The sequence below is a fragment of the Archocentrus centrarchus genome, chromosome 11 (genome assembly GCF_007364275.1).
Source record: "Archocentrus centrarchus isolate MPI-CPG fArcCen1 chromosome 11, fArcCen1, whole genome shotgun sequence".
NCBI lineage: Eukaryota > Metazoa > Chordata > Actinopteri > Cichliformes > Cichlidae > Archocentrus > Archocentrus centrarchus.
This window is the reverse complement of record NC_044356.1, coordinates 4031152-4046894: the sequence shown is the minus strand read 5'-3', so window position 1 is coordinate 4046894 and position 15743 is coordinate 4031152. Positions and strand designations below refer to the sequence as shown.

General features: G+C 41.0%; 1 protein-coding gene across 1 annotated transcript; it reads right to left on the bottom strand.

Moving 5' to 3' along the window:
* Positions 1-2118: 2118 nt before the first annotated feature.
* LOC115787842 (major histocompatibility complex class I-related gene protein-like) lies at positions 2119-14524 on the bottom strand. The gene is made up of 8 exons (XM_030740591.1): positions 14414-14524; positions 13132-13401; positions 7201-7479; positions 5102-5401; positions 3507-3806; positions 3154-3246; positions 2310-2327; positions 2119-2198 (listed from the first exon to the last, which is right to left on the bottom strand). Exons 1-8 carry the CDS (start codon positions 14457-14459, stop codon positions 2143-2145), a joined length of 1362 nt encoding a protein of 453 aa, XP_030596451.1. The 5' UTR covers positions 14460-14524; the 3' UTR covers positions 2119-2142.
* Positions 14525-15743: the final 1219 nt, after the last annotated feature.

Here is a 15743-nt window from a genome sequence, read left to right as displayed (position 1 = left end):
ATCTTATCTCAAAGACCTCATAGTACCATATCACCCCAACAGAGCACTTCTCTCTCAGACTGCTGGCTTACTTGTGGTTCCTAGGATACTTAAGAGTAGAATGGGAGGCAGAGCCTTCAGCTTTCAGGCGCCTCTTCTGTGGAACCAGCTCCCAGCTTGGATTCAGGAGACAGACACCCTCTCTATTTTTAAGATTAGGCTTAAAACTTTCCTTTATGATAAAGCTTATAGTTAGGGCTGGATCAGGTGACCCTGAACCCTCCCTTAGTTATGCTGCTATAGGCCTAGGCTGCTGGGGGGTTCCCATAATGCACTGTTTCTCATTCACCTTATTTACTTTGTGTATACTCCACTCTGCATTTAATCATTAGTTATTATTCATCTCTGCCCCCCCCCCCCCCCTCAGCAGATGACCCCCCCTCCCTGAGCCTGGTTCTGATGCAGGTTTCTTCCTGTTAAAGGGAGTTTTTCCTTCCCACTGTCACCAAGTGCTGCTCATAGGGGGTCGTTTAGACTGTTGGGTTTTCTCTGTATTATTTTAGGGTCTTTACCCACAATACAAAACACCATGAGGTGACGGTGATTTGGTGCTAAAATTGAACTGAGCTTTGTGATCTAGTAATTTATGATGGAGTATGACAGTATCGGCACATTGAAAATTTGGGGTATGAGAGATTTACGTTCCCTTCTAATACTGTTTTATTTTTTGTTTAGCTCTGCAATTTATCGATTTATTTGACATCTTTGTTCATCATGTTTTAATTAATGTGAATTTTTTTTCTTTTCTGACTGGCATAACTACATTTCCAGCACTTTTGGCCTGCTTTTAGAGCAACAGATTAAATCCATCTGTATAATAAGACTTAGTATTGTCAAGATTCCAGAGTGGATATCCCTAGTTATCTAAAAGATCGGAATAAAGCACTGGTATCATTGGTTAATCAAAAAAATGAGATAATGAATATATAATTGATACATTCTTACCAAACAAGTAAAAGAAAGCATTGACACCAAAATCAAATTTGTTTAAAGCAAACAAGTTTATTGATCAGTGTCACATGACATTTCAGCTTAAATAACATTAAAGGGATGGAAGCTAAGGGAGTGTGTGTGTGTGTGTGTGTGTGTGTGTGTGTGTGTGTGTGTGTGTGTGTGTGTGTGTGTGTGTGTGTGTGTGTGTGTGTGTGTGTGTTTTTTCTTTTTAATAAAGGTGAACACAGGTCAAATAAGGCACAAATGCACAATAACTTATTTGCTTATTTTTTTAATAAAGCCTCAGATAAAATATAGAGTATGAAATATTCCTCTTTCCCCATTTTCCTTATTTATTAAGCACTTTTCTTAAATCTTAGTTGCAAAATACTAAGAAAAAAGAATTATAATAAACCAAAAAACACAAAAGAGATGAAAAAAAAAATCTTGTCATCATTAAGACGACCCAGAAGATCATCAGATCAGCTGGGACGAATATACTGAGGACAGACACACAATAATAAAAATACAAAGACACATTCATAAATTAAAAACATGTGCAAATGCAGTTGGAGTTAATATAACCTTTTAAAATGTTCCACTGAAATCAGGGACTGTAGTTTCATAGCTTTTATAAATAGCTTCCTTTACACAGTATTTAAAACCAGTTCAGTGTGAACTAAAGGTACAGCTACAGGAACTGTGTCTCCTGACATCACCGGTCACATTTTGAAAAATCATCATAAACATCGCACAATCAAACAAGCTGCCTAAACTTCTGACTGTACGATGTTTTCAATGATCTGATGTTGGAGGAAAAAAAGTTCCTGTTTTACAGGTAAGGATGTGATACATGTAACCCAGATTTCCAGATGCTGCAGAGGGATGAAGAGTTAATGGATCAGCCTTCAGGAGGGCAGAAAAGTCTTGTTAGTATTCATAAAAGAAATCAGTTAAACGGAAATGGCGTTTTTAAGTACCCACAACTCCAGTTTAGTACCTAATGAGTAAGAGCAGATTCAGGTTTGTTGCTTTCAGTAACGACTGAACAATCACACACATCACATCCGAAAAATACAGAACTGTAAGAACTGATATTAATAAAATAATAAAATGACCAACAGTCTTCTTCACTCTTCACATGATAAACTGAGGTGTGTGTAGTCTTGTTTATGTGGCGTCTCCAGTCAGTCTCTCAGAGTCAGTCTCAGAGGTGTTGCCAGAAGCTGTGAGGGTCCAAACACACAGTTACTCCACTGATGCTCGACTGCTTTTGTTTACAGTACAACCCTTTCTTAAATCAACAAATCTGAGTAACATAAAAGCAGTTTACTTACAAGGTGCAAAGTGTTTTCCTGAAATAAAAAGGAAACAAACAACTTTAAAATTCCAGATCAGTTCAGTTTTGATCAGATGGAGTATATTACAGTATGAGAGAGTATTAGAGGAGTAGAGTATATACACAGCCAGGCTTTCTGTATCAGCCTCTGTGCACATCAAAACACACATTTCACATCATTTAACTTCTTCTCTACAGAAAATGATCCCTCTGAGTACCACATGTTCCAGTCTGAGACCTTAAAAGATGATAAACATAAAAATTATAACAGTAAATTGCAACACTGTTGCAAATAAAACAAGAAATGAATGCTGCAGTTAATCATTAATCTGGTGAATTTCTGCAGAGATCATTAAAACAAACATTTTAATTGGAGTTAAATCTCTGTGACGGCTGCAGCTCAGAGCACTGAACCATCCAAGACCCCACAGCCGAGCACAGGAGCCCCTTTAGTCTGTCAGCAGGTCAGAGGGAAACAAATCTGATTAACTCTGATTTATTTTTCTTGTCTCTGCAGCGGCAGCAGTTTGAAGGAGAATCAGATATAACAACATTTATACAGTTTCTGCATCACTGACTGAATCCATGGAAAGTCCAGAGACAATGTGATGCACAGTCTGATAAAGTTTAACATCCTGCATAATTAAAACTTTTCCCCTGGGGGAGAATCTGTGATGAACTTAAAACCTGCTGCAAATAAAAGAATCAGTGAAAAACTGGCACTGCCAGCTGAACATCACCTGCTCCCAGCCAGGAGAAAAAAGAACCACTAACTTTATCAACTCTGACTTTGAGCTCGTTAGCCGGCTAATGTTGCTTCGTAGCTCATTTGAATCTCTCACCTTTCTTTTTGTAAACATTAAATCCATCAGCAGCAAAGAGGATGAGGACAAGAAGAACAGCAATGATGGGGATGAACGCATTCAAGGATTTTTCTGCTCAACAAAAAAAAAATGAAAAAACAAATAAGATGAGCAGATGACTCCGGTTATAATATAATATAATCAGGTTATAGTTATAATACATTCACCCATGCTGCGGAGTTTACTTACACAGAGCAGATGCACTAAAATTACTACCTTTTAAACCCCACCTATGTTAACCAAGAAGCAGACAAACAAACATAGCAACCCCCCCCTCCAGGTAAACATTCAAATATCACAGTATAGACAATCCACAACTGAGTCTCTCTCACCTCTCCGGTTGGTCCTGATCACTGTTTCATTCAGTTTGGTGATGATGGCGTCCTCAGAGAGCTCAAACACACACTCGTACCTGCTCCAGTCTGCAGGTGTGACTGATGAGAGTTTCAGATCGACACTCATCTGGAAGGTCCCATCATGGTTGGGGAGGATCTCTCCTGGATCCACACCTTCATGGATCTCCTCTCCATCTTTCCTCCAGAACATCACGGCTCTGTGAGGGTAGAAACCTGCAGCGTGGCAGCTGATTGGAGAGGAGGGAGACTTCTGGAGGAGAGACACTGAGGGAAGAACTGGAGAGAGACGGGAAAGAGAGGGAGTGGAGACAGTGGAGTGAGAATAGGTGAAAGAAGTAAAGGTGAGAAAGGAAAAACAGGCAAGGAAAGGAAACAAGAACGAACAAGAAGGAAGTCAGCAAGGAGAAAAAGAAACTCGTGGAAAATGAGGCAAGTGTAGAGAACGTGTTGATGAAAACATCACAGTACCAAAATAACTGTGGAGGAAACTCAAAGATGTGAAAATCAAAGCAAACGTAAATCTGTAAGTCTAAACAGAGCGAGCCATTCAAGTGAAAGAGCCACCAGCTCCTGTAGCAGCTGCCTAAGACCGTGTCAGGGTGAACTTTACACTCAATATAACCTCAAACACACTGAGATATGATCACTAAATACTGAATAAACTGAAACTTTGAACTTTTTATGTACTGAGTGAAGAGTCTTGGGTTCAGTTCATATAAATCCATCCATCAGCTAAAAGAAAGACTGCAGAGTTAGTAAAAACATCCATCCTGTAGCCGTTCATCTATGCTGCATGTTTCTCATACACAGATGCACTAAAATTATATTTTTTCCTTTTAAATCTTTACAGGAGCGCGGTGTATCTCACAATAAAACTAAAATCAATCAGTGACGTCTCATCAGTTATAAGGCAATAACTAACATACAAAACAGTGTTTTTATGTATTAGAGCTCGCTGTCAGGTCAAAAAATGAAACTGCAAAAGAATTTTATTAAGAATATTAACGATATTAATAGCTCAAAAAATCTGGACGGGAAAACACACGATTTTTATTTTATACAAAATGTGAATTCGATTTTTCCATCTTTATTAGGATCTCCATGAGTTATTCCCACAGTAACGGCTCTTCTTCCTGGACTGCAAACACAGCAAGCCAGGCCGAGCACAACAAGCTCCGCCCCCCACAGACGGTTTAGCTGAACGTTGTCCGTCTCACAAACATGTCACTCTCAAACACTGAACCACTGACACAGCACAGAGTGTCCATGGTTTAAAAAAATAACTTTCATGTAAATGAAATGTAAACAGACTTTCCCACATTAAAATCAGGAAATCAGAAATCTGGATCGGATCAGTTTCACTTTTAATGCAAATTGACCTCTGACCTCTGATCCAATTATGACAAAAATTTAATTAGGTGATCTCGGGGTCACTGGTCATCTTTCATTTAAATTTGGTATGAATCAGACTGGTAGGTGTAATATTGTTAACAAACATGTAAACATTCAACTATCACAGTATAGACAATCCACAGAATCAGCAACAAAATGAATGAATGAGTCTCTCTCACCTCTCTGGTTGGTCCTGATCACTGTTTCATTCAGTTTGGTGATGATGGCGTCCTCAGAGAGCTGAAACACACACTCGTACCTGCTCCAGTCTTCAGGTGTGACTGATGAAACATTCAGATCAGCACTGATCTGGAAGGTCCCATCATGGTTGGGGAGGATCTCTCCTGGATCCATGTCTTCATGGATCTCCTCTCCATCTTTCCTCCAGAACATCACGGCTCTGTGAGGATAGAAACCTGTAGCGTGGCAGCTGATTGGAGAGGAGGGAGACTTCTGGAGGAGAGACACTGAGGGAAGAGCTGGAGAGAGGGGAGGTGGGAAAGAGTTAGCAGCTTTTTTAGCAGCCCCATAAAGCATACTTTAAGCTTAATATAACCCCAAACACACTGAGACATGGTCACTAAATACTGAATACACTAAAATTTCTGACTTTATTTAAATGTACTGAATGAAGAGTCATAGTTAAGTTCACGTAAAGCATTTTATTTCAACCACAAACATTCAAATAAATCCTTCTAATTGCTAAAAGAAAGACTGAAGATTTACCAAAAATCATTAAAAGACACCGATGAGCTACAAGAGCAGTCTGTCAAAAAAAGATGCTTCACTAAATCAGTTGACCTGCTGTCTGTGACTTTTACTCATGTAAAATTAACTGTGTATAAATGTATTCAGATAAAAATACTCTGAGTAAATGTGCCCCATTTTTAAAAGTGTAAAAAACAATGATATACATTTTTGTAAGTAAAAAATTAGAGACAACTTTATTCTAGAAAATAAAACATGTAATTTCTGTAGAAAAGACCTTGGTGCACCATTCCAGAGGTTGCCCCAGATTTGGATTAAGGTCCTTGAATTATCCTGGGAGCTAAACCTAAGGCGCTAGCTAGCTCTACACCTCACACTGAGCCTGCCGATGGTTGGAATGCTGTTGGCAAAGGGAAGCACAGGGCCAGGTGACCGTCTCACTCCGAACATCACCTGAGGATCCATCTATCCATTCTCTTCAGCTTATCCTTTTTAGGGGGGCTGGAGCTGTCCCAGCCACCACAGGATCAGAGGAAGGGTACACCCTGGAGAGGTCACCAGTCTGTCACAGAGAGACAGACAACCACTCACTGCAATGCAGGACACCCATATCGGGGCCCTGGGCTGTAACAGCTTCTCCTGGGAGAAAAGTGATATCCCACCGTCTGCCCCCCCCAATGCCAAAGAGAGCGCGTTGGTGAAGCTCGCTCAGACTCCGGCTCTGAGTCCAGCTTTAGGTGTGACTCTCCAACACAGGCAATGGGAGAGCTGTCAACTTCCAGAACTGCTGATATTGGTCATCGTGTTGCAGCTAGTGCCACTTTTGTTTTTAGCAATGTGCTAGCAGGGAGCCCAGTTTCTCCCCACCCATCTCTGATTCTGCTAATGATCGGGTTTTCCATAATAAAAAATATCCAGTCAGAAAGAACCTGCTGTTCACCAGTTTAAGATTCCAAGTGTGCTGGATAAGCATCCCACCTGGCTGCATTCTCCCACACATGGACTCATTTGAACACTGGCTCCAAGTTTACAGTCACATGATCGAGGTTCAGAAATGTAAACACACCCTGTGCAGCATTAGTTTCTTCACAGGCATGAGTGTCCACTGATATCACCTGTGCAGCTTGCGAGCCAGATTTGGTCATCTCACCGTCTACAAGTATGCAATAATGCTGCTTTAAAGGAAATAGACATATGTACAAATAAATGAATGGAGAACATGGTCTCTGCTGTGATATTGATGCTGTGGCAGTGTGCTGGTCACCTGGACGTGTTTGCTGAAACTCTGTGAATGACCAAAAAATTCACTGTTAATTTTTACTTCTCCTTCTTTGAGCCTGAAGTTCTCACTGACCAAAATGTCAAACTGCAGTTTCCCAGTAACACTTCGTGGTGGAGCGTGTGGATCCAGCCTCTCTCAGAGTGACATTCTGAATCGTTAAATACAAAATCAGTCTGAACATTTTCCCATTTTCTTTTTCAGAAATAAGAAGATAATTTTTAGGACTACAATGCAACACAAAATAAACACTACTGCATGCATGAAAATGCAGTAGTCACACGACTCTACCTGTTCTCTGCAGGGAGCTTTTCCCATAGTATAAAGACATATTCAGCCAGTCTGGATAAATCGTAGTGAGGAAGTAATGATTGCGATTATTTCTGCTCCTCTCAGCGTCCCATCTTTGTTTGATGATGTCAGCCTCTGGTTTCAGTGCGATCCACGTCAGTGTCTTCAGATCAAATTCAAGAAAGTCCTCTCTGTTATAACCAAACCGTAAAAAGCCGGTCACCTCTCCGGTGTTTTCATCCCACTCGCAGCCTTCTATCATCTGTAAAATGTGGACACCTGAAGAAGGAAAAAACGATATTAACATTATACATTGTGCGATGCACTGCTTTTCTCCAAGGTTTGTGTTGTGCTCATGATTCAGAGACAAAAACAGATTCAATCCAGGAGTCGGCGCAGAAAAACTGTTGAGGTATAATTTTTTTTTTAAAGGCAAAATAAAACGAAATTTTTAATGTGAGACCAAAAGTGTTGAGAATCACATAAATGTTTTGTTTTATCATGATTTTAAGGGATGTTCACAGTACTACGTGTAGCAAACTGAGTGTTTTGTAGAGTGTTGCATTGCTAATTGCTGTTTGGTGGCTCATTGCTTTATGTGGTCACATTAAACAGCAGCTGCTATCTGAGCAGCTCTCCTTTTTCTGTACACTTCCAGGTTTCCGCCCACCTGACTTCCATAACTGTCACAGGTAGAGAAGTCATGTTTGTGTGGTTGCTGCAGTGGTCTGAATTGGTAACATTGTTGCTGACTGATGCTGCTTCTGCTTTTGTGGAAAGTGCCTGTACGCTCTCAGAAGCCTTCTCTCCATGGATTGCTGATTGTAGCTGGTTGATCAGTATGTAACTTTAGCTTCTTACTAAGGTTGTGCAAAATTGACAAAAAGAAATATTGTTGATAACGATAATAATATTTTACATTATTTAAAAATGTGTTTATAAAAGAAGTGCGAGCTAATAAAATATAAGACTTAAATCAGTGTTTTTGACACGTTAACTTTGGCGAGTTTTTCAGAAGCAATCGCTCCATATGGAAGAAAATGAAAAAGAGGCTGTCCAGGGGGATTCTCCCTACATTAATGCAAAATAAATCACAGAAACTACACTGATAGACTGCTTCAGCGTATTATCGAGGATCCAAACATGTTGCTAGGTTATGATGCAGTGATTGTAACGTACCTACTTTAGCTTAAAGGATATTAAGATCCATTCATTCATTATCTTCCTCTTCATCCCACTAATCGTGGTCACGGGGGGGGCTAAAGTTTGCTGATTGTGTGTTTTGCCACACACCGTAGCTGATTTAGGTTTGTCTTGGACAGCGGGTTCCTGAAACTTTTCATATTCCTCACACTCGCTGATTGATGATGGAACAGGTTAGTTGTCGAGCTATCCGCTTTCTTACAAGGTCTGCAAACTGCCGTCTTTTGATCAGTGTCAGTCTTTTCAAATCCAAACCACCTCCTCGCCTAGCAAATAAATCTAACATGGTAGCCTGTGAGGCTGTCGATGTCTGAATTTCTTCCCCTGGCGCAGTGTGTTCACTCATTTCAGCTTTAGGTGTGTTGTTTAGGTGGCTATGATAGCACACAGTATGTGTGTGTGTTGTTCCTCTCGTGCCACATAAGGTTTGTTGATTCCTGGCCTCAACAATTTTACTCAATTCAATTCAATTCAATTCATATAGTGCCAAATCACAACAAACAGTCACCTCAAGGTGCTTTGTATTGTAAGGTAAAAACCCTACAATAATACAGAGAAAACCCAACAGTCATCACGACCCACGATGAGCAAGCATTTGGTGACAGTGGGAAGGAAAAACTCCCTTTTAAAAGAAATAAACCTCGCAGAAGAACCAGGGAGGGGCAGTCATCTGCTGGGACCGGTTGGGGCTAAGGGTAGAGAGACAGGACAAAAGACATGCTGTCTTACACGCCTCTCTGCAGCTTCTCTCCTCCTGCCATCCCCCCAAAACCCCATCCCCATAGAGTCGGTGCCTGCTCCCAGACCACCAAAAACCAAAGCTAAAATCAGCAAAAAGCTATTTAAGCATAAAAATTCAAAAACAATAAATAATACAGCTTCATCAACTGCACCAAAAATAAAACAATTAAATGTGGATTGTTAAACATTAGGTCTCTCTCTTCCAAGTCCCTATTAGTAAATGATTTAATAATTGATCAACATATTGATTTATTCTGTCTTACAGAAACCTGGTTACAGCAGGATGAAGATGTTAGTTTAAATGAATCAACACCCCCGAGTCACAGTAACTGTCAGAATGCTCGAAGCACAGGTCGAGGAGGAGGAGTAGCTGCAATCTTCAATTCCAGCTTATTAATTAATCAAAGACCCAGACAAAGTTTTCATTGTTTTGAAAGCCTGACTCTTAGTCTTGTCCATCCTAATTGGGAAAATCAAAAACCTGTTTTATTTGTTATTATCTATCGTCCACCTGGTCCTTACTCAGAGTTTCTGTCTGATTTCTCAGACTTTTTATCTGATTTAGTGCTCAGTTCAGATAAAATAATTATAGTGGGTGATTTTAACATCCATGTAGATGCTGAGAATGACAGCCTCAACACTGCATTTAATCTATTGTTAGATTCAATTGGCTTCTCTCAAAATGTAAAGGAGCCCACCCACCACTTTAATCATACTCTGGATCTTGTCCTGACATATGGCATAGAAACTGAAGACTTAACAGTATTCCCTGAAAGCCCCCTCCTGTCTGATCATTTCTTAGTAACATTTACATTTACTTTAATGGATTACACAGCAGGGCAGCACGGTGGCACAGTGGTTAGCACTGTTGCCTCACAGATAGAATACCATCTGGAAGGCCTGGGTTCGATTCCACCTTGGCCCAGGCCTCTCCCTCTCTCTGTGTGGAGTTTGCATGTTCTCCCCGTGCTTGCGTGGGTTTCCTCCGGGTACTCCGGTTTCCTCCCACATTCCAAAGACATGCACTTACTGGGGTTAGGTTGATTGGCTAATCTAAATTGCCCATAGGTGTGAATGTGAGTGTGAGTGTGAAAGGTTGTTCGTCTCTCTGTGTTGGCCCTGCAACAGGCTGGCGACCTGTTCAGGGTGTACCCTGCCTCTCGCCCTATGACAGCTGGGATAGGCTCCAGCCCCCCCCGCGACCCTGACCAGGATAAGCGGAAGCGAATGGATGGATGGATGGATGGATTACACAGCAGTGGGGAATAAGTTTTATTACAGTAGAAGTCTTTCTGAAAGTGCTGTAACTAAGTTTAAGGATCTAATTCCTTCATTGTTATGCTCTTCAGTGCCAACACAGTGCAGAACAGCTACCTAAACTCTGCTCCCAGTGAGGTCGATTATCTCGATAATAGTTTTACATCCTCAGTGCGTATAACTTTGGATACTGTGGCTCCTCTGAAAAGGAAAGCTTCAAATCAGAAGTGCCTGACTCCGTGGTATAATTCACAAACGCACAGCTTAAAGCAGATAACCCGAAAGCTGGAGAGGGAATGGCGTCTCACTAAATTAGAAGATGCTCATTTAGCCTGGAAAAAGAGTTTGTTGCTCTATAAAAAAGCCCTCCGTAAAGCTAGGACATCTTACTATTCATCATTAATTGAAGAGAATAAGAACAACCCCAGGTTTGTTTTCAGCACTGTAGCCAGGCTGACAAAGAGTCAGAGCTCTGTAGAGCCGAGTCTTCCTTTCACGTTAACTAGTAGTGACTTCATGGATTTCTTTACAAATAAAATTTTAGACATTAGAGAAAAAATTATTCATAACCATCTTAAAGATTATTCTTCATGTTCGGCTGCTTTCAGCACTGCTGGTATTTGTTTAGACTCTTTTGCTCCAGTTGATCTTTCAGAGTTAACTTCAATAGTTACTTCCTCCAAACCAGCAACATGTTTGTTAGATCCCATTCCTACTAGACTGTTCAAAGAAGTCTTTCCAATTATTGATGCTTCAATCTTAAAAATGATCAATCAGTCTTTATTAGTTGGCTATGTACCACAGACCTTCAAGGTGGCTGTAATTAAACCTCTGCTTAAAAAGCCATCACTGACCCAGCTGTCTTAGCTAATTATAGGCCAATCTCCAACCTTCCTTTTCTCTCAAAGATTCTTGAAAGAGTAGTTGTAAAACAGCTAACTGATCATCTGCAGAGGAACGGTTTATTTGAAGAGTTTCAGTCAGGTTTCAGAATTCATCACAGTACAGAAACAGCATTAGTGAAGGTTACAAATGATCTTCTTACAGCCTCTGACAGTGGACTCATCTCTGTACTTGTCCTGTTGGACCTCAGTGCAGCTTTTGATACTGTTGACCATAACATTTTATTACAGAGATTAGAGCATACTATAGGTATTAAAGGTACTGCACTGCAGTGGTTTGAGTCATATTTATCTAATAGACTCCAATTTGTTCATGTAAATGGGGAGTCTTCTTCACACACTAAGGTTAATTATGGAGTTCCACAGGGTTCTGTGCTAGGACCAATTTTATTTACATTATACATGCTTCCCTTAGGCAGTATTATTAGAAAGCACTGCATCAATTTTCATTGTTATGCAGATGATACTCAGCTTTACCTATCAATGAAGCCAGATGACACACATCAATTAGTTAAACTGCAGGAATGTCTTAAAGATATTAATGCCTGGATGACCTCTAACGTCCTGCTTCTAAATTCAGATCAAACTGAAATTCTTGTTCTCGGCCCCACAAATCTTAGAAACATGGTGTCTAACCAGATACTTACTCTGGATGGTATTACTTTGGCCTCCAGTAACACTGAGAAATCTTGGAGTCATTTTTGACCAGGATATGTCCTTCAATGCACATATTAAACAAATATGTAGGACCGCTTTTTTGCATTTGCGCAATATTTCTAAAATTAGAAACATCCTTTCTCAGAGTGATGCTGAAAAGCTAATTCATGCATTTATTACTTCTAGGCTGGATTATTGTAATTCATTATTATCAGGCTGTCCTAAAAGCTCCCTGAAAAGCCTTCAGCTGATCCAAAATGCTGCAGCTAGAGTACTGACAGGGACTAGAAAGAGAGAGCAGATTTCTCCCATATTGGCTTCTCTTCATTGGCTCCCTGTTAAATCTAGAATAGAATTTAAAATCCTTCTCCTCACCTACAAGGTCTTGAATAATCAGACACCATCTTATCTCAAAGACCTCACAGTACCATATCACCCCAACAGAGCACTTCACTCTCAGACTGCTGGCTTACTTGTGGTTCCTAGGATACTTAAGAATAGAATGGGAGGCAGAGCCTTCAGCTTTCAGGCCCCTCTTCTGTGGAACCAGCTTCCAGCTTGGATTCGGGAGACAGACACCCTCTCTATTTTTAAGATTAGGCATAAAACTTTCCTTTATGATCAAGCTTATAGTTAGGGCTGGATCAGGTGACCCTGAACCCTCCCTTAGTTATGCTGCTATAGGCCTAGTCTGCTGGGGAGTTCCCATAATGCACTGCTTCTTCTTTTCATTCACCTTATTTACTTTGTGTATACTCCACTCTGCATTTAATCATTAATTGTCATTAATTGTAATCTCTGGCTCTCTTCCACAGCATGTCTTTTCTCTGGTCAGAGCAGATGACCCCCACTCCCTGAGCCTGGTTCTGCTGGAGGTTTCTTCCTGTTAAAGGGAGTTTTTCCTTCCCACTGTCACCAAGTGCTGCTCATAGGGGGTCGTTTTGACTGTTGGGGTTTCTCTGTATTATTGTAGGGTCTTTACCCACAATACAAAGCACCTTGAGGCGACCGTTTGTTGTGATTTGGCGCTATATAAATAAAATTGAATTGAATTGAATTGAACTGAATTGAATTGAATTGAATTGAATTGAACTGAATTGAACTGAACTGAATTGAATTGAATTCTGTCTCATTTATAATGCTCTGACACATATAATAGAAAATACTGCACCTCCATTTTGGTTGAACTGCTGCTTCAAACTTCTGATCCAGGCTCTGAAGAAGTTTGGCACAGTCTCAAAACACTGCTGAGTGTGCCACTTCAAGATGACAGGGTTATCATCGATCATGTTTTTCATCCAGTCCTGTCTTGGTTCTATTCTCTTGTTGCTGCTGTCACAGTAATCCACGTTAATGCCATCAACCACCGTTACACGCACAAATTCTGAGATGTTTGGGAGTCCAGAAGATCCAATGACCATACATGTCAGTGAGTGTTTCACTGCAAAACAAACAGTGTTTATAATGAGGGTAACTTTAAGTGAATAAAACTAATATGATCAGAAAGATGATATATTCAGTATGGTAAATACATTGTCATTTAAGAAGAAGACTGAAAGTGTGATTAATGATGAAAAGCACAAAAACATTTGTCTTATTTTATTGTGATAAAGATATGAAACCAAATTTGTTTATCTGCATGTTTTTGGCACAGCAGCAACTTTAAATGATAACAAACTACCATCATCAACTTCTTTAACTGGCAAGTCTGATATGAAATGATATCTGCTTACAAACTGGAAATGCTTTGTAGCCATGTGGCGACCAGAGAATCACAATCTTCAACTTCAAGGGACTCAGGGTGAAATAAGAGCTGGTGATCATCCATCATCCTTTGTCCCGGATACCCACAATCCCTTCTCTGCACGTGTCCAAACTATCTCAGCCTCGCCTCTGCTCGACCTGAACTATCCTTCTGATCCTGTTCTGCTTGCTCCCAATGAAATATATATATATATATATATATATATATATATATATATATATATATATATATATATATATATATATAAACTCTGCCGCCTCCAGCTTGGCCTCCTGTCTTTTTTGCCAGACATGCATCACAGCAGATCTTGTAAACGTTCTCTTTCACTCTTGCTGTTGTCTTTCTGTCACAAATGATCCCTGACACTCATCTCCACCCACTCCATCCTGCCTGCACCCTCTCCGTTGCTTTGGATGGTGAAACTCATCGACCTTCACTACCTCTGCTCCTTGCAGCTTCACGGTTTAATGAAAGTGAAAAGTATTGGTGATTGACACATGACCTGATAGTAAATACATTAAACGACCAAACACTTTGCTATACCGTAGTTGATTATTATCAACTAGGTGAATAAAGCACTGTCGGACCGTGGGTAATAAAACACTTACACTGAGTTCTGAGTTAAAGTTCAGGCTGAAGCAGCTTTAGAGTCAAACTAACAGCAGCTTCATGACAAAAGGTTTCTTACCTGCAGATGAAACAGCACAAAAAAGAAGCAGCATTAATAAAGACATTTTGTCCTCATCATATACTTATGGTTAGAATAAGTGCTGATCGTGTTCCCGTTTAAACACTGAACCCCGATGTGTCCGGTGAAGGGCGGCGTCCCGCTTCCCACACAGCGCAGTGATGTGTGACCGACGTAGATGCGCTGTGTGAGCAGCGGGAATCGCTGCATACCGGTGACGAGCTTATTCACCGCCCTCTGTGGTGTCCACACAGAGAAGCCCTCTGTATGATCCACATTCCCGGCGGATGATGTCCCCCTTTCCCATGAACAGCGTCTTTCCACCGGCTCTCCGACACTTCTTCCAGCGTTGGGTAGCGCGGACATCGCTGCCCACTGAAAGCTGCAGCGTGGGCATCACCTCAAACACTGCTCTAATATATGCTTTAAAACGCACTGGATATTTATGTTTTCTACCATATACGCGCACGGCAATAATCTTTAACAAATAAAAAACAATGACACCTAAACACGTCTACAGTTAGGTCCTGATATGTTGTACTGTAAACCTTGTATACCTCAGGTTTCCAGTACAACACCTGCAGAAGTCCTCTGATGAGTGGTTGGTGTATTCAGTGTGGGCAGGGGTCGGAGTACAGGGAGCTGGTGAGGAGCTTTGTGGAGTGGTCCAGAGATCACCTCCTTCTGAATGTCAGCAAGACAAAAGAGACGCTGGTGGACCTCCGGAGGAATGAAACTGCATCAACATCACGGGCGAGGAGGAAACAGTGGACAGCTACAGGTACCTGGGCGTTCACCTGACAAACAGACTGGACTGGAGGACCAACAGTGATACTGTGTATAGGAAGGGGAAGGAAGCTCAGATCCTTTAATGTGTGCAGCAAGATGCTGGAGATCTTCTCCCAGGCTGCGGTAGTGTTGTAGTACTCGAGATCTGTCTTGGTCTGGAGACCGCTTTTTAATGGTCTCGGTCTTGTCACGGACTCGGACATTGTGGACTCGGGATTTTATTTCAAGACCACAGCTGTGGAAATATCACTAAATTGCCAGAATATTGTCCAATTTATTTGTTAACATCTTTGCATTTATTGGATGCAAAACGTACTGATTCAAATCCAACAAAGATTGCGCTCCTCTGCCTCTCAAAGGAGCACCTCGCAGACTCCGCCCCCGTCGCTGCTATTATCGCTGCTTGCGCCTGTATCATTTCACGCAGTTTGTAATCTCCCACAGAGCACGGACAGTTTCATTCACAGTGTGCACGTTTGATCTCACTATGGTCACGTGTGCGCTTGCGCTTGATTTCGTGGGCTACAGAAATTAAAATAAC